Source organism: Nipponia nippon, unplaced genomic scaffold, assembly GCF_047370975.1.
Source record: "Nipponia nippon isolate SJK-2023a ecotype South Korea unplaced genomic scaffold, ASM4737097v1 scaffold_10, whole genome shotgun sequence".
NCBI classification, from domain to species: domain Eukaryota; kingdom Metazoa; phylum Chordata; class Aves; order Pelecaniformes; family Threskiornithidae; genus Nipponia; species Nipponia nippon.
In genome coordinates, this window is record NW_028262291.1 from 19,512,251 (window position 1) to 19,531,791 (window position 19,541).

At 38.1% G+C, this 19,541-nt stretch overlaps 1 protein-coding gene across 1 annotated transcript in view; it reads right to left on the reverse strand.

The window, feature by feature from the left end:
• Nucleotides 1-19,157, reverse strand: part of MUC2 (mucin 2, oligomeric mucus/gel-forming) — a 92,421-nt gene extending 73,264 nt beyond the window's left edge. Inside the window, exons 1-20 of the mRNA XM_087746666.1 lie at nt 19,088-19,157; nt 17,168-17,432; nt 14,544-14,658; nt 13,772-13,862; nt 13,264-13,373; nt 12,808-13,024; nt 12,225-12,350; nt 11,389-11,506; nt 10,926-11,064; nt 10,141-10,251; nt 9,055-9,124; nt 6,286-6,423; nt 5,555-5,719; nt 4,848-4,942; nt 3,800-3,926; nt 2,880-3,135; nt 1,917-1,969; nt 1,524-1,633; nt 942-1,093; nt 341-479 (exon numbers count right to left, since the gene is read on the reverse strand). Coding sequence (XP_087602792.1) covers nt 341-479; nt 942-1,093; nt 1,524-1,633; nt 1,917-1,969; nt 2,880-3,135; nt 3,800-3,926; nt 4,848-4,942; nt 5,555-5,719; nt 6,286-6,423; nt 9,055-9,124; nt 10,141-10,251; nt 10,926-11,064; nt 11,389-11,506; nt 12,225-12,350; nt 12,808-13,024; nt 13,264-13,373; nt 13,772-13,862; nt 14,544-14,658; nt 17,168-17,432; nt 19,088-19,157 — 2,667 coding nt within the window. The remainder of the gene's footprint in view (nt 1-340; nt 480-941; nt 1,094-1,523; nt 1,634-1,916; nt 1,970-2,879; nt 3,136-3,799; nt 3,927-4,847; nt 4,943-5,554; nt 5,720-6,285; nt 6,424-9,054; nt 9,125-10,140; nt 10,252-10,925; nt 11,065-11,388; nt 11,507-12,224; nt 12,351-12,807; nt 13,025-13,263; nt 13,374-13,771; nt 13,863-14,543; nt 14,659-17,167; nt 17,433-19,087) is intronic.
• Nucleotides 19,158-19,541: the final 384 nt, after the last annotated feature.

The window sequence follows — 19,541 nt, forward strand, 5'->3', positions numbered from 1 at the left end:
ACTGGGAAACAGGTGGGACAATAAAAAAAAATTAGGAATATATCTTTAAATATAAATATCTTTTTTTGGTAAACTTAGAATTTTGATTTGTTTCACAACTGATAATGAGCTGTTAGCTCTCACTATAAAATAGTCCTGTTACATACAATTTATGACCACTGTATCAGGAAAAAAAACATTCACACAGCTTGCCTGCCTGGCAAATACAGAATTTCTCTTGGCAGAATGTGTAAACACCTCAGGAACAGTGATGGCAAGCAATAACTAATGACAAAACCAAAGAGGAAAGTAGATCTTCAAGGCAATCAGATGCCATTTCAGCCCTCCTGATGAGCATTACCTGAGTAGCCACATATTCACAACTCCCATCAAAATCATAGAGTTTTCCATCAAAGGTGATATAATGGCCATTTCCATATATCATACAAGTCCCATAGCACTCATCTTCAGTGCAGTTCCAAAGCCCTTTTTGGCAGGTACTAGAAGAGAGCAGAAGAGTTGAATGTTCAGATCTCACCAAGAGTGTGCTGTTTGGAAAACTGCAGAACAAACCAAGCAGCTACCTGATACAACGTGATAATGTGCACAATATCCATTTCAGTGTTACAGAGTGTCTTAAGTCTCAACTTAAATAGTTTAGCCTGTTTTTAAGCCTATAACATGACTTTTAACTCTGGACAGCTACATTGTTTAGATCTGATACCATTTATATTTAAAAAATGAGTGCACTTTCCCAATAAGAGATGCCTACTGAAAACAGAGGTAGCTATTACCCCAATATTTTCAGTACAATCTGTATTTCCTCAGATAGCAAAAAGTATGCCTGAAAAAAAAGCAGCTACTTGCAGTTATCACAGCCACTGTAGTACATAAGCCTAGACATGACTATTCATTTACTGCATAGAATATATTCTAGAAAATAGTACAAAATTATAACTTACCAGGTGTTGCAGTCCACTGTTATCTTCTGTCCAGGAGAATACCACTGGTTGTTATGAGTGCATGGGCAGTCCTTCTCCTCAACACAGCCCCCTTTCCCATCATCAAATAGACCTTCAGGACACACACAGGCCGAGACACACTCTGCCTGGAACTAAAGAATATAAGGAGAAATTGTTACTTTATGAAAAAGCACTGCATTTTTCTTCCACTTCTTCATAAGCACTCTGGTAAAAACTGCATTTACAACCAAAAAGTGTAATATTGATTAGTTTTATAATGTTTTCCTTTCTAGGTTTCCAATGTTTTTCTTTTCTTTTTTGATTGTCTAAGAACCCAAATCATATTTCACTTGGGAGATACAACTCTACTGAAGACACAGTAAAAAGAAAAAGGAGAGGGAAGCCATAAGGGGAATCGTCATGAAATTGGCAACAGAGTAATATCATTGGGGAGAAAAGAAAGGAAGATTAAACCAGAGAGAAATAAACTGTTAGTTACAACTGCATTTGCTGTGTTGCACTGCATCATTTAAAGAATACAGAATAAAGGAAACATAACATGGAGAAAAAATGAATACATACATGATCAGTTCGAGGAGTATGACAACTAAGTTGTACAGGTGTTTGCAAAGTCCACTTTGGAGATGCGTTACAGTCAAAGTACGTCTTGCTAGAAGAACATTCTGTTGCACCTGAAAGGTACATTGTTGGTTTAGATGAATCAAGAAAAGGCAAAAGAAATGTGTATGAAAGGTGGTAGTTACTGAGACAGAAATCTCAGGGTATGTCTATCCTTATGAAAAAAAAGAGGCTCGGTGAAGACAGACCAAAGTGAAAATGCATAACTGTTTCACATAAAGAGAAAAAAAACCACACAAAACAAGTAAGTGGAGAATTCAAACGGAAAGTGTAGGTTTGGGTTTGGAGGTTGGGTTGTGGTTTTTATTTTATTTTACTTTATAGAATGTCACTTACTTTTCATTCTTATTGTCACTGAAGTACACTGAACCTTTGCATTTCGGCAAACACTACAAAAGAAGTGAAGTAAGTAGAAATTTAAAAAAAAAGTAACCTCAGTGTCTTCAATTTAAATCTAAGGATTTGTTTATATAAATTTGAGAGTATTTATCAGAAATATCCTGCATAATTTCTACTGATATTTCAAGGTGAACTCTACTGAAGTGCACTCATGAATTTTCACTTGGAGAAAAAGTATAGCAAGACTTAAGGCATAATGCACAGAAAGGTTATGTTTTAAGGAATGACAGCTATTCTATTAATCCCTAATACTATGTTTTTTGATGACTCAGGAAATAGATAATGAAAAAGATAATAATGATAATTTAAGTCAAAGCCTTCATTTGTATACACAGTACATTTTCATGCCTATTCGACTTATATGCTGCAAATTTGTTGGCCTGTATGCTTCATCTGCTGGATGAGAGAAGGAAGTATTTCCCAGTATGCGCTGATGATTCATGCAGCAAACAGTTGTCAGAGTTCATGATAAAAAATACCAGAATAGTGAAAGTTGCTTTCAAAAGCTTGTGCTACAGTAAATACATATCAAGGAGACTTTCCTCCAGTGGAAAACACAAGCAATCTGTCTCTGACAGAAAAGGAAACAGCAACATAACATTATAGCTGGCCTTTTATCTTCCTTTTACCCCTCTGCTCAACAAAGTCCTATTAACAGTGCAGCTTCAGAGTAATGTGTATCTGTCAAGGCCAATACTCACACCTACAAACAAAGCTGCACTTCTCAATGATTAATAAATTACATTGCAACAGGATGATGCTTCACTCAGCATGAAGATGGTGTGAAACATATTACAAATGTTCATTAAAGCATCAAAAAAAGCTAAGCAGCTTACACCTAATAAGCAAATTTTAAAAGGGCTTCTATCCTCACAAACAAGAAGCCACAATAAAACATACCAACGTTCTCCATCTTTTGTGACATGTTCCCCCGCTTCCAGATATGATCCCTTGTAATAACATGGGCACTTAGAGATGGGCACACAGGCATCCTGGTTATCCAAGTATGTATTATATGGGCAGCCACAGCCATCCACAGGAGCAAAATCTTGCAAGCAATGCTTTTCACCATCAGCAAGGGAACGACAGGTTTGCTGGCACATTGTAAGATTGTAAAGGAAGATTTGATTTCCTGGGCACGCAGACACTTCACTAGCTGGAGGGAAAATAAACAAACTAATAAATAAGGGATGCAGGCTGGACAATTCAACCTTGACATTTCCGTTTTGGTTTCTTTGGCTGTGCAGCATGTAATGGTAAAAATACTCCCTTAGATTTTATTAAAGTACAAAAATATCATAAGTCACAAGTAATGCTAGCCTACCTTTGTCTACCAGTTGAAGACTTCTTTTTAACTGCTACTAATAGTTTCTACTTTCATACCCATATTTGTTTCACATACTGATAATCAGAGAGAGAGCACAATATAATAAACTCCTAGTCTCAACCATACTGTGCTGTTGATGAAAAGCAAGCACAATGATGAACAAAGACACTCATAAGCAAAGACAATGTAAAAGCCATGATGGCTGGGATTCCATTAGTCAAAATAGAAACAGCATTATTGTTTAAACTGGAGAAAGAAGGTGAAAGTGAAAAATATTGCTTTCTACTTTTAAATATGTCATGAACAAATGACAGCTAAAGAATATAACATGAATTAGTAAACATTATAAGCATTGTCTCTTTTAAGTCCATTAGACATTTCTAAGCTACTCCAAATCCCTTAACATTAAGATCACTGACATCGAAATTCAGAGAGAACCCGCTTATTTCTCGTGGCTAATTAATTCCATGGGGATTACAGTTCCACTACTTACTGCAGATACTTTTTCTCCAGCCTCCCAGTATGATCCCTTTGAAAGCACAGGCTCTTGAGTAAGAGGACAGGGCAGCACACAAGCATTCCTCATTGTCTTCGCAGAGGCAGGTGTCATATTTACATTTCTGAAAAAAGAATGAAAGGGTCAGCAAGCCCACAGGAAACCAATAGGCAATGGCAACTCAGTTGCTATGAAGTATCCTGTGTCCTTTCTCTGATGCTTTTGCATGATCAGAGAACAATGGAAGGAATGGACAAAGACCAGAGACTGAAAGTGCTGCTTCATTTCATACACAATGAAAATGCTTGGATGCTTATCCTAACCTAAGCCAAGCCTCTTGAACCTTTACAAAGTAGCCAGCCTCCTAAGAACACCTTTCTTAAAGGATTTTGATACCATTCTTTCTCAGTTACAACTCAGAAATGCAGAGATTCATAAAAATTAAAAATCATAATGGCAAAATATTAACCAGATCTATGAAGATCTTCACAAAATTTGAGCTCAGATTGAGTTCCAGGTATGAGCAAAGACTTAGGAATTTCTTCTTTTTTGCTCAGGTAAGCCTCACTTACCGCTCAACAGTGATTAACACAGGGGAAAAAGAAACCAGGGAGGTTCTGGCATGAAAATGATTTGGTGTTACATTCCGACCAATACCGGAAACTTAATAAATATTTACTTTTTTTTTCATGACTTAATAGCAACTAATGTGTAAGGGTAGACTTAAACTTTCTGTGCACATCTGCATCTCTTGAATCTTCCTTCCGGTTCAAGTATCCAATCCAATAAAAATGTACATTAAATACAAAACATAAGAAACCAGAAGAACAAATGTACCTTTTTCTTCAGCAGCATTCCATAAGAATCTCATCATAGGAGATACTTTGGATGCATGCTATGCTGCCTCAGTTAATCACTGCAAAAACTTCACCAGCTCTTATGGGCAAGCTACGCAGTAATGTCTCAAATGTTTGAACAATTATAAATGTCTACAGTCATCCATCTGAAAAAACGCAGTACTAAAAAGAGTGCAAGATTACAATACCTTATAGTATTCTGAAGGATCAATGATTAAGTGACATTTTGCAAAAGGACCCTCTGAGTTTTTCAGCAAAGAACACCAATGCTCAGCATAATTTGCTGTAAAAAAGGAGAAAAATGAAATTATATCATTATATTCATTACATTCACTTATCTTCCTTGTGCCATGTCTAGTTATGCTGTCACATAAATGCAATGCAACAATACAAATACAAATACAAAACAAGAGAACTGTGTGCAGTTTGGGGAGTGGAGAAACTACATGCAATTACTGCACATGTATTTCTATTCTCTGTTTCAGTTGTCTAGCAGTAGACATGCAATCATAAAATCAAAAATTGTATCTTACTGCTTCAACTTGTCTACATCGAATTGTGACAGCCCTTTCCATTTGGGGTCCATAAAGCTAAGTTAAACATAGGGATAAATAACACTAGGAAATACAAGCTGCCTTTGCAGATAATATAAATTAATGACTTTGCTTCCCTGTCTTCCTGCTCAGGATTCCTCTACAATCACGCCCTAACCTTTCACTTCAATTTGATGGGAAATCAGTGCTCATATGTATACATACTTGAAGAAATTATTGATTTGACAGTCCTCTAAAAAAACTTCAATGCCACACTACAACTTTTACATGCCTTTTGCGGTAATATACAGCAAACACTGCTCATTCTGGCAGAAGCCAACCATCTAACTTAATGTGCTTACCACTTTCAATGCTGAGACTGCAGGGGTCTTCCAGCTTTTCCTCCTGGTCTGTACAGGTGGACTGAGCTTTCCATGTGTTAGCAAAGGCAGATCCTGTAGCTTCTACAAGCCCACTGGTTGTTTTAAAGTCATCACCTTCCATTCCATTAAAGTTTCCACAAAGACCTATGGAAAAATAAGGTAAAAATTTTACATAATTATTACTCATTCTCATTCTAAAAGGTCAAATGGAAAGGGATAACTGATCACAAACATTAGAAACAGGAGTTTATACAGCTGATTATTCCACCTCAATATTAATACATAACAAGTACTGAAGATTTAGGAGCCCTATTTTAAACCTTTAACCTCTTGAGAAGAATAGTCTTCATGAAGATATCTCTGCTTCAGGAGATCACCAACCTAACCTGTATTTTTTATGCTTTCAGATTATATTAAAACTACAAAATGCACCAAAAGCCCAGTTTTGTGGATAGTTAAAAATTAAACTGAATACAAAAGTAAGGAATATTCTAAGAAACATTCATGTACTGGCACCGGAGTGATAGCTCACTTCAATATGAAATAATAAAAACGCATTTCTAGTTTGCTTGAGTCAATTCTCTTCCAACATTTTGGTTTCTACTTTTAGTTTCCTCCTCTTGAATCAATAAGTAGCACGAATTATCACTCATGTAAAGAATACATGACTCTTCAGCATGGCTTTGCTTCCCATTTGAATAGACACTTGCCTTGAAGTTTTCCTTGAACTGATTGATCCACAGTTGCAAACAGCTGCATGATTGGGAACAACTGGATCTGCAGCTGAAGCCCAAAAGAAGTTTGTACAACAAGGTAGTAGGAAGATGGCTTGAATACTGAGAAGCTGGCTGAAAAACAAAACATGAACTGTGCAGTAAACACACACATAGGCTGCTGAAAGAAACACTTCTTATTAGATTCTAAGGTCTCACCTGCCATGAAAACTCTATCAGGATCAAATTAATCATTTTTTTCCTCTAAAAATTGCTGGCCAACTAGATACAATGCTAGTTCCCACTAACTTAACAAGTCAATTACCTGTCATGACTCATCCCTGGGATCAGAACCAAATTCAGATTTTCTGTAATACAGCTTCAACACTAACTCATTAAAGCTGAGCAATCTGAAGAGCAAGGGATTTTCTGAGAAAGTATTATCCCAGCACTGTTGCATACAGTAAGTAATAGGCGTGTCTCTACAAGCCAATACATAGCTAAATCCTACTACTAATAAAATGTTAGATGCTTATACATAAGTTAATCAAGCCATTATAGAAAAATCAGCAGAACTGACACACAAAATCAGCATAGTTGAGGAACTGGGCTTCCTAATTAGAATCACAGAATCATAGAATGTATCAAGTTGGAAGGGACCTGTAAGGATCATCGAGTTCAACTCCCTGCTCCTTGCAGGACTACTTAAACTAAAGCATAGGAGTAAGAGCATCGTCCAGATGCTCCTTGAACTCTCACAGGCTTGGTGCCATGACCACTTCCCTCAGGAGCCTGTTCCAGTGACTGACAACTCTCTCAGTGAAGAACCTTTTCCTAATGTCCAATCTGAACTTCCCCTGGTGCAGATTCATTTCCTTGTGTCCTATTGCTCATCACTAGAGAGAGGAGATCAGCACCTCCTCCTCTGCTGCTCCTCTTGAGGAAGTTGTAGACTGTGATGAGGTCACCCCTCAGCCTTCTCTTCTCTTAACTGAACAAATCAAGTGACCTCAGCTGCTCCTCGCAAGTCTTGCCCTCGAGACCCTTCACCATCTTGGTCACCCTCCTCTGGACACAGTCTAACAGTTTGGTGTCCTTCTTAGATTGAGGTGCCCAAAACTGCACACAGTACTCAAGATGGGGTCATATTAGTGCAGCATAGCGTGGGACAATCACCTCCGTTGACCAGCTAGCTATGCTGTGCTTGAGGCACCCCAGGATATGGTTGGCCCTTCTGGCTGTCAGGGCTCACTGTTGACTCCTGTTCAACTTGCCATCAACCCAAACACCCAGATCTCTTTCCATGGGGCTGTTCTCCAGCCTCTCATCCCCCAATTTGTATGTATAACCAAGATTACCCTGTTCCAGGTACAGAATCTGGCACTTGCTCTTGCTAAATTTTATACGGTTGGTTGTTGCTCAGCTCTCTAGTCTATCCAGTTCTCTCTACCCTTGAGGACTCCACAGCTCCTCCTAATTTAGTATCATCAGCAAACTTACTTAATGTACATTTGACTCCTGCATCCAGACCATTTATAAAAACATTAAAGAGCACTGGCCTTAAAACTGAGCCCTGGGGAGCCCCACTGGTGACTGGCCACCAGCCTGCTGTAACCTCATTTATTATAACTCTTTGAGCCTGACCTGTCAGCCAATTGTTCACCCAACGTATTATGGACTTGTCTAGCTGTATGCCAGACATTTTGTCCAGAAGGATGCTCTGAGAGACAGTATCAAGAGCTTTGCTAACATCCAAAAAAACAACACCTGCTGGCTAACCAATTTCTTTTAGCAAATCTATTATTATATGCTCTATTTATCTATTTAATCTATAAATGGTGGTCTATTTTATTGCCTAGAGCACTTCAGTTTCTCTAAACTTGCAGCTACACACTGTAATTGTTTTTGCACAAGCATTCATGAATGAATCATCCCATGAATACTTGTCCTTTCCGATAAAGAATTACTTTCTTGCAAGTAACTTGCCATCTGCAGATAGGCCAGTAAATAAGAAGCAACACACACTGTTTCAGTGTGCTGCCTGAACATATCTAAAAAGGAGTGATAAAGAGACATTCTACATTGCTTTCAGAAGTTACTCCCAGAGCTCACAGCTGCTGTCTGATAGTGACCTTCCATCAGAAGTTAGGCTCCTAAATTAGGTGATCTGAGTCAGCCTCTGAAAGTGTCTGTCTAAATCCACTGATTATATAAAAAGATGCTGATGTCTCAAGTGAGCTGGGAAGATGAGAGGGTGCTACACAGTACATCCTTCTTTCCTGCCCTGGTTGACCAGAAAATACAGCAGTTACCTTCCGCCAGGCTTTTTTCCCACAGGAAGAAAAAAAAAATCATGGGGTAGAAGTGGGGGTGGGGTAGACATGTCTGAGCTTCACCATGACTGAGAGCCAGGACATGCCCACACCATGTAGCCAGACTTCGGAAGTGCTAAATACCCCTCTTTATAGGCAGGTTATCTGCTTTAAATTTAAGTCATGACAATTCCTCTTCCCTAGCTACATGTTGAAGTATATTCAAGATGTATGAAAAAAGTGAAGGGACATTTTTTTCAATCATCTGCTGTATACAGAGTCAGTCTGCCCATGAAATGCTCAGTGACAACTATTAAACCACATTCATCCCCAAGTTGTTCCAAAATCTGAACAAATTTCATATGCCTCTCTTCCACTTTTGCCTCTGAAAAAATACACCCCCACATGAGAAGTCAGGTGTGTGATACATGACACACAAGGCTATGTCCCTTACCTGACACATGAGGCACGTTCACTGTCATCTCATTCAGTAGCACACTGCCATCTGATCTGAAAACCACTACCTGTATAACAGCAAATAGAATCAATGAGGTTCCAGGTACTGAGAGGAAAAGGAACTAATAAAAAAAAAAAAAAAAGTGGGGAGACATTTTGCACATCTAGACTGTAACTAGAACTTAAAATCTTTGAAAGGACGAATCTGTCTGAAAATTGAATGTGGCAGCAGACCTGTAGGATACAAGTAAGGTTTTGTCTTGCTATTCAGTGTTTCACTTACACCTGCCTACAACAATTCATAGCAGTAACAAAATGCAAACCTCATTTCTATTGGGCACCTTGGTTTCAGCAAGTAAAAGAAAATATTGGGCCTTCAGGATCTATAGCAAGTTCCTACTCCTTATAAAAGCATGTGACACAGCTTCAGTGTAATGGTTTAGTATGATTCTGGCATGGTAAGAAAGCGGCTTGTTAAACTTCCTCATAAAATGCTAGTCTGTACATACAGAAACATAAAATGATGGGTTTCTGATTTGGTTTGGTTTTGTTCTACTTATGCTGGCAAGGACCTGGAAGACCAGAAACATGGGAGGAAAATTATGTGTACATGTATGTAAAATTATGTATAATTATACTCTAGATATTCCCATAACCAAACAGAATACTCAAGTGAATGAAAATATAAACATTTAAGAAGGTTGGATTGTATCAACATTCAAAGACGGAATCTCTTCTGAAAAAGACTCAGTTAGATCTATAAAATTATATCTGAATAAAGTAAAATACTGTGAGGGGAGGAAGAATGGTACTCTTACTTCCAGCCAGCCTGGAATACAGTGAGAATAATCATATAGCTCAGAGCAGAGAAGGGAAGAGCAGAAAATGTCAGCTTATTTGAATCTCATCTTTTGTTCAGTTTAGGTCTCTTGAGTTCTCGAGGCAGAAGCCTGAGTTGTTTTTCAGCCTGTCTGAGGTGTCTTATCTATCCACAATAGCGACTCCAGAAGAATTAGTTATTGCTCCACAATAAGGGAAATATGCTAATTTTCAACATATCTAGCAGAACCGACAGAACACTTACATTTTTTTTGTGATCTACTAACAGCACAACAGTCTTCAAACAGGTCTGCCTGTCTGTGGAGCCACAGGGAGCCAGCTCTCCCAGGAGAGCATGACTGTCATTCACAGTACCCTGCAATCACAGAGAAATAAATGTCCATTAGTCCAATCAAAAATGGTTATTTCCAAATAACTGACTAGAGTCATCAGTTACAATAACAATTACTATAGAACTTAGCTATTAAGACCACCATTTCAGCACTGGCTCTGGAAGCTGAACGGTCCTTCAAATTCAGTGGCATCGTTTCTAGTTCAACAAGATATTTGTCATTCTCTAGAAGAACAGGCACCAGATGTTTTAGAGACAGATGAACGAAATAGCTGCCTAGCTCCTTTCCCTAGCTGACTTTAACACTCAGACACAGAGAGAGCTATTACAGATCTGGCTGAGAGCTTCTAATCCTGAGAACTGCCAGTTTTTGCAGTCTACCTATCCATGCAGCCAGTGTTCCTTTAATTTCTTATACATGAAGGACTCCACTGGATAATGACAGCATACGTAGTCTACTATCTGGCTAAGTTAACCACCCATTGCAGTAAGTGCCCAACTCCCTCCTAGGGCTATTACAGCCCATCCTGAATTTTCCAGTACAGCTTTTAGCACTTCTGTTTCCCTCATCCCATAAAAATGGAATAAACCAACAATTCACAGCTGTTAAATATCAGCATACAGACACTTGCATTTACTCTACTTTCTATTACTCTACTCTCTTTTCTCTTGAAAAGCCCTACACTACAGTACAGTACCTTGGCCAACACATAGTAACAGTCTCCATGAAAGGTGTATTTCTTCCCATCAAAGGTGGTAATATGGGAACCTCCTTCCACTGAACATGTGCCTGGACAGGGTAGATCTTTGCACGTCCATCTGCCTGAATCACAGGTGCTGTAAACACACAAATAATAAAAAAATGCTTGTAGATATTACAGGAGGTGAGAGCACTGAAAGCATCTGTATACCTAGCAAACAGCAAGGTATCCCCAGGTGTTTTAAAAAACTGTATCTTTGACCATTTCCTTAAAATTTCCCCTCTGCCATATGCCATAGATACAAGAAAACATTTCAGAAAATTGGTTGCATGGACATGCAACATAAATGTTAAGTTCAGAATGTTTTCAGGAAGTCTCCTGTGACTAAGTGGAAGATTGAAAAATGCAGACCCATTTACAATCATTCAAAGAAAGGTGTATAAACAACCGTGATCCTTACCATTCTTCACATTCATTGGTAATGCTTTCTCCAGGTGAATACTCCTTTCCATGGCGTTTGCAGTGGCACTGGCTAGCAGGTATGCAGCCTTTTTCAGTAATATCATCATACACAGTTCCTGTAAAGCACAACAGTAAACTATTCCAGCTCTTTCTGAAATAAGCAATTTCCACAGAGGAGAAACTCTCAGGAGGCATGCTCTCAACTTGACACAGAAAGCAGAAGCTGAGATTATCAAAACTGTGAAGTTTCTACTCTTTCTACTTTTTGTAATATAAGACACATGGAAAACACTTTTATCCAGCTTTGAAAATCTAAGTCTATCCATTCATATGACTACACACAGATGAAAACCTTGTATAAGTATACAAGAACAATCTCAGAATTTTACATGTTTAGATTTTCAGTCCTTCTGGCATACTCTGTAGGCTATCATTGTAATCTTTTTTCCTAAGGTTGACAGTAAATCTGAGAATTTCACTCACTGTCCCTCATTATCACTCTCTGGGTAAATGATGTCCATTGTCTCAGAATTCTTCAATCTAAAACCCATGATTTTCTATATCTTAGCAGAAGTCCATTTGTTGAGAAGTAAAAAGCAGATTTATTACCTATCATTGTGTTACTAAGATTTAACTATAAAATCATTGATTAATTAATGAATTATGACCTCCATTTTTAAAAACCTTATAATTATGTTCCCCTAGGGGGGGAAATAATGAGTAGCAGTACTAATTTTTAAGATATAATTTGACTACGTTTAATATTTTAGCTATGGCCTCCTATGCCAGAGCTCTTGGTTTCATTCCATATACAATAGCTAGAATAACACTTGCCTTCAGGGCAGAAACAACCATCCATGTAGTGTTCCTCACAAAGGCTGCTGATCTCCAACTGTGAGCAAGTATCCATGCAGGGTGAGCTGCTTTCTCTATAGATCATGGTATCAGGACAGGTCTTGGCTGAAAGAATGAGAAAGACACCATCAGTTATTTGAGTGTAAAGTCCATCATTCCTCAGAAACCACAGATCACATTCCTTACTCCTCTCAGGTCAGTGGTGTCCCAAGCCAGACTCCATCTGGCAAAGCATGTTTGTCTGTTTCTGAACTGCTTTCTCTGCTTTTTATATTTTCTTCTTTTGGTCTCTAAATAGATCAAATTATCCCAGTCATCTGCAGCATCAGACCTTACAGTTTTTTAATGGGAACAGAATTTCTACTTGCTGAAAAAGATTTCTTAATAACAAGGATAATAGAAGAAGAAAACAGGAAGAACATAGTATGTAGTTTACTGCACTACTGGTATGAAATTTATAATATATGCCTATAGTTTTGTAAATAAGGCATGAATTTAAATGTTTCACAGTGCTACATCCATGAAACATTTGTTTCTTTGTAAAATTTATATAGCTGCTTACGGCAAAAGTACTGTGTCCTCCATTCACCCGGCCGGCCACCCGCATGCGAACACTGGCGAGAATACTCAGAGATGGTGCTGCAGAGGCAGAAGGAGTCCTCATTTCCACTACAGGCACACTTGTCCTGCATGCAGGCTTGGATGTACATTTCCAAATTAAGACGTAACCGACAATCAGCAAATGCAGAGGAAGTGAGCAACCTCTCACACTCATCATGCTAAGGAAGAAGAGTTATAACATTTAAGAGATTTGTAAGCACCTGAGCTTCTAGACACTTCCTGTCTTGTCATAAAAACTGTTGTCTTCTGAAGAGCAACAGTTATTCAAGAAAGGAAGAAGAAACCATTTGCCCTGGAACGGACAAAGTCTTCCCAGCTCCTCATGCACTAACTCCCTATAGCACAAGAATGTCTCCATGTGCCCATGCAAGTGAAGTTCACCACTAGGAATACTCACATGCCAGTTACAGCTTGGAAGAGCCTGAGTTTCATCAGGATCTTCACATTTGGCATTGGGTTTGCTGATCTTCTGTAAATTCCCATATGTGATTGAATTGTAGCTTGCAACTATGAGAAAAAAATACAAAGAGGACTTGCTGAGGCCCAAAAATTGACAGCAAGGAGCATCTGATTCCTGGGACTCTACTGATCAAGGAAAACAGTTACTATGGTATCAAACATGCCTGTCATACACAGGTCACTGCTCTGAATTATGTCTATTATGTCTAAGTGTGCTTAAAAATTTAAAGTGGTAACAAGAAAAGAAGGCCAGTAGAGAAAAGAACAAGATGATTCATATGGAATAAAATAACCTTAGAAGAGGAATGCAGCACTGGAACATAATGTTTATTCTGCGGCAATCACAGAAATTTCTCAGGTGAAATTTGCTCTCCTGTGATCTTCCTATGCACGATGCTTATCAGCCTATCTTCTGTGATAAGTGTCAGTATGGTAGGATGACTCACCTTCATTGATAAACTCATTGTAGATTGGAACTCCATTGTAATCCCCACAGAGACCGCATGTATGGTTATTAAATTTGCTGTCCAGCTCCACCTAGGTAATGGAAAGAAAAAGAAAAAACGGAAAAGAATCATCTGGAGCATGAAGACATTCCGAAGTAAATATGTTTACTTGAAAAGGAAGTTGCCAAATGACAGAAGTGATGATGAACCCAAAACTCTTAGAGAAGGAGCTACTGCAAATGAATTTGTAACATAGTTGATATACACACAGTTACATGCAAAAATACCGAAAACAGAAAGAAGTGACCGAAGCTCCTGTATTTGAACAATGGCAGTAACCACCATGGTAATATTGATGAAAAGGAAAGCAATCTTAAAATCACAGGACTTTTTTTTTTCTCCTTTTTTTCCCTACTGGGATAAAATTAAGTCTTGCTATAAATTAGGAAAGTCAATGATGGCAGTCTTTAAAAGACAGGTGAAGGAAAATGCAGATTGGATTGTGGGAGTGCTATAGCAAAAACATTAGCTATTTCTCAGCAAGCTCCTTCTCCCTTTCTTGAGACCAGTAAGATCATCTGTATACCATACTGCTACCTCTACCACATTGCAGAGAAAGAAACTTTATGTTTTTAAAATAAGGTACTATGAGTGTCAGTTGGATGAGTCAGCCTAACACTCTAGCTCTGTTTAGTTCATTGAGATTCTACTTCTGTTCAGTATACAGTTAAACCCAGGAAATACCAATAAAAAAGACTTGGATCATACATACCATCAGTGCATCTTCCTGATTCCATATCAGAAACAGGCCTAATTTGGCATAAACCTTGGTGTAAATGTCATTGCTTTCAATGAGCACACCAGAGCTGTAGTAAGGTGTCTTCACACTAGGAAGAAAATCAGAGACTTTGCATTACTACAGAAACATAAGGGATGGCATGAATGTCTGTAATAAGCCAAATATCCTAATGAACAGAGAAACCAGTCTCTGTCTACCTGGTCCTAGCTGCACAAGATGCCTTGTTTCAATGAGGCATGAAATCCTCTCTCTCTGACATGACATGATAACTGATTGCCTTTAAAACGCAAAGCAATTTCAGAGGCAAAGCCTCGCTGAGGGTACAGGTTCCTTAAGAAAAAACCCAAAATGTCAGATGTCAGATGTCTTCAACTTGATCAAAGGAAAATCCATCATCATTGTGGTATTAACAGAGGATATTCAAACACTCACTAATAATTACTTCAATGAAAGAAGTAACAACATAAATGGAAGCTTTTCTTTACCAAAAGATCTTACAACCATTTCAGAGAGAATGAATGTTCCTTTGCAAGGATCTTCCTCCTCAAGAGAAAGTTCAAAAAGCACAGGCAGATACAGGGACTGCCAACAAAAGTTTGAAGAAAAAGAAGCATGTTAAGAGGAATTCCATAGTTAGTTCATTAGTTTTCAGTTGACAGGACCAAGCTTGTTAATGGTGACAGCAAGGCATATTAATGTGACAGAAGATATTTTGCAGAAGGCTGAGCATAGATGTTTTTGTCTGATAAAGAATCAATTCACCAGATCTCTCCCCTGTTCTTGTACGTCTGTCTTACAGTGCTCTATGTAACAAGTCACACTGCTGAATTTTATTCAGCAATAAAGAGATTGTGGCAAGCAGCCTCATCCTATAAAATCTGAAGAACTAGAGTCTGTTCAAACAGAAGTAGTGTAAACTGGAATCCGGTCAAAATAACCAGTTCATTTTCTACAGATATGGCAATATAATTGTTACCTATCAGGATTCGTGTATGTCTATGCACATCTCCTAACTAGTCGCTTGACTGGGAGAATTTTATCTCCTAATTTCCTGTCACTGGGATTTTTCCAACTATTTACCTCACACATTTTTAACATGGCCAAATGACTTATACATCTAAATACTAGGCAGGAACTCGGAAGCCATCATTTACATTTTTGGCTGCATTGTTCATCCTCTGGACAATGAGGCCTTATGAGATCACATTTTTAGAGAGGGATTATAAAACATTGGGCAGCTTTTCACCTTTCAGCTATCACAGCATGGAATATTTCTCTTTTTTTTTTGATACTAGGACATTCAATCAAACAGTGGATCAGGTATCAAAAGGCAAATTCATACATTTTTCTACTTTCCAGTTTTCACTTCAGTAGTGTGAAATGCTATTGTACATGACAATGGGTCATATGTCATTTAAAGAGCAATATGAGAAATTAAGTTCTACAAAAACCTAAATCCTCCATGCAGCAAAAACCTGTTCAGAAGGGATCTATTGTTTTATGAACACTACCTAAGACAAAAGGAGGCTTGGTTTAAGGAAAACAATTTTTAAAGGATTTCTAAACTTGTTTTTCATTGAGTTCTTTTTAAGACCTGAGTACACAATAAAGGGCTTTTTCAATTTGGGGCAAGAATGTATTTTTTATAACTTCATGTCATTTTGTTATGCATTCTGGTATGATCCTTGAAAAACTGAATTTTATTTTCTATCTTTGAACAGATTTTCAGTTCAGTGGTTTCCAAACTTTAGAGCAAAAGCTGAATTCTGGACAAAACTCAGTCCTACAATGAAAAAAAAAAAAGGATTTTTAAAAAATTAGGCTAAGACATACTAACAGCCAGTTTCTTCTGTCTTCAGAACTATGTCTTAACCTATGAGTTGCTTCACTTGTTTCAGTGTGTATATATACACACACTGAAAGGATAGGCTAAGGATAGGAAAGGCTAGGTTAGGACTCTACTTGGCAGCAGTAATGGTGTCAGACTAGTTCCTTGTGCGACGACATTACACGAGGAGAAAAATACTACTGCTCACTGTGAAAAAGTACATATTGCTGCATACAAATCAGTGTAAATTTTGACCTGCATTATATCTGTTATAATCCCTTGAGGAATGGCTTGGACCTCAAAGAATTCATGATGAACATCAGAAAAACACACCTCTCTCCTGCCACAAAATAAGAGAAAAAGACCCCAGAGAAATGCATCTTCATTTTCAAGGATTTGCTAGACCATCTGCTAAGGTAAACTCAAGGTGATGCCATAAAACAAATGAAGCTATGTTCATTTTATGCCAGTGAAAGATCTGGCTCAGGAGCTGCATTGTTTCCTGCACAGCCAGAAGAAGAACAATTCAGTCAAACCTCTTCCTGACTTGCATTTAAATCATCCCTTATGCCAGTGTAGAAATGACAATTAATACTAAAGTCCCTCCTCAAAGCAATTTTTATGCTGGATTTCAAAGGGCTTTTTTTTGCTTGTGGAAATGCTTGTAGCAGTTACCTTAATAGTATACAGACAGCTGTATAAAGAATCAATCCTGCTTTTATCTTCCCAGCACATTTCTCTGAAATACTATTACACTAAAGGAACTTACATCCGCCCATCCACTACAGCCAGTTTTGGTCTGAGGTACACCGTAAAGTCCTTGATTGTTATCAGAATATACTGGATCACAGGGTGGTTATTGCTGTTCAGAGCACGCTGAATGTGGACAGAGAACTCTTTGTAAGACTCTCGGCAGTCAGAAGCAAAATTATACTCGCAAATGCCAGGGAATTGATAGATGTCTCCATCAAAAGTTTTGAAATGGTTGTTTCCCCAAGTGCTGCAGACATAGTGGTCATGGTTTCTTGTCCTTCCTGTTAAGTGATGAAAAAGAAATAGGCATGAAAAAGGTGAAATGAATGAGCTAGTGTCAAGAAAAGGTAGAGTGTTGCATTTTACAGTAGAAACCACTTGCAATTATATGCACAGTGATTCCACAGATCTCAAGCCTGATCAAGTATCTGCCTATTAAGCAGAAGAGATGTGAATCTCTAATGGAAAATAAGACATGAACAAATACTGCTGAAAGCGGGGTATATCATATAATCCTCACTGAGGTGAAGGAACTTCTCTGCATGAAGTGGGGAAACTTAACTCTCTGACCACTAATAAGCTGGTGCATCAGTGCCATGGAGCTGCTATGCAAAACATATGAATTTATTCTGAATCACAGTATCATTTTTAGCAATATTAAATATTTCTAAGAGCTATTTTCTTCCCTGAAGCAACATGCACTAGAAAGGAAACAGAGTTAGGAAACTAAGGAAGTACCACTCCTACTCTGGAAGGCAAATAGGTTAAATATTATGAACGGACTTGTGCACAACAGGAGTTTGTAAAGAATTCCTTCTTCTCCTAACAGAAGCAGTGATTTCTATTACTACAGAACAGAAATTCTTCAGAAGATAGGTCAGAAAATAACGATGGTAGGAGGAAAAAAAAAATTTTTTTTGCAATAGCAAAAGATGAAGATGATGATATTTGTTCCCTTCCCAGCCATCTATACCAATAAATAATACAAATTAACACAGTATCCAATAAATCTGAAGATGGGGTAGATTAGGGTTGAATATAAAACTGAGCATACTTGGGAAGCTTGTCAAGGTACCAAAAGCACACATGCCACTCACCTTCACAAGATTTTCTTTCAGTGTTTAATTTGAGAAAGCAAAACTACCAAGGGGACCTCTAAGTTATTGTATGATGATATCAATCGTACCAGATACATCCAGCCAAGCTGGTATGCTTCTCTCCCCAGAAGGAAGGCTACACAGAGATTCCCCCAGAGCTCACAGCTGGGATACCAAATGCAAGATAATGCTTTCCTCCCATTACTGAATTCAAGATGCAGCAGACCAAGACCAATACCCCAAACCTGATCACTGCACAAAATTCATCACCTATTCCTCCAAAAATAGTTTTCAGTATGAGAGCTCCATTTCAACACTTCAAACAAAGTTGATAACAAATAGAGTAAATAAGAGCTTTTACAGAAGGATTATTAATGTCTGGAATGACAAAATGAGCTTTGTCCAATGTTACGACGTTTACTTTTGAAGAAAGTATTTATGTCATTCCAAAGTAACAGAAGGCACAATCATCCACTTTCTTCATCGCTGTAACAATGAACCTCCCAAACTCCTATAGTTGCTTTCTGCCAAGTAGTTGTCATACCTAGGAAAGTCTCAACACATGGAAAGAAAAGTAACACTGAAAATATTTTCCAAGCACATCAAACTAGAGATTAATGCAGTAGATATAGGTACTAATCTCTCCAAAGAGAGCAGTATCTACCTATGTTCACCGAGCCATGTAGCCTCAGTATTTGAAAGTTTAAGAAATTTAAGGCAGCTTAAAACTCCAGTGCATTATTTAAATGCACCACCTCCTTCTACCTCTGCAGTGGTATTTTAATTCTCTTCCTCTTTTCCAGGAGGCAATCTGCTACCATTTCATTTCTAGAGCTTACCTTTTCTTATTTCACTTGCATAGGAAAGAGCCAGCCAGAGCATAAAAAGGCTGGCAACTCTTAGCCCCATGGCGGCTAAGGTGGGTGAACTGGGAACCCCACTGAAAACTTTGCTTTATATAATATCCACTGATGCAATTGATTCTATCACAGGGCAGGAGATACAAAGGGAGGAGGAAAGAGGAGGGGTAAAAAAATAGGTGTGATATTTACAGAAGATAAGAAGTAAACAGAAAGGTATTTTTCACCATAAATGAAGGAATTCAGTATACAGGAAATGGTATAATATTGATTCAGTAATCACGCAATTTTTTATTGCTCTATTTTATCTACAGGATGCTATGCTTTTAAATCCTTCAAAAGCTCATGCCAAGTTTAACCTTCAGTAACTCCTATAACAAATAGTGAATTTTGGAGTGGCTGAACAAAGAAATCGCTTTGAGGAAGTTTAGGA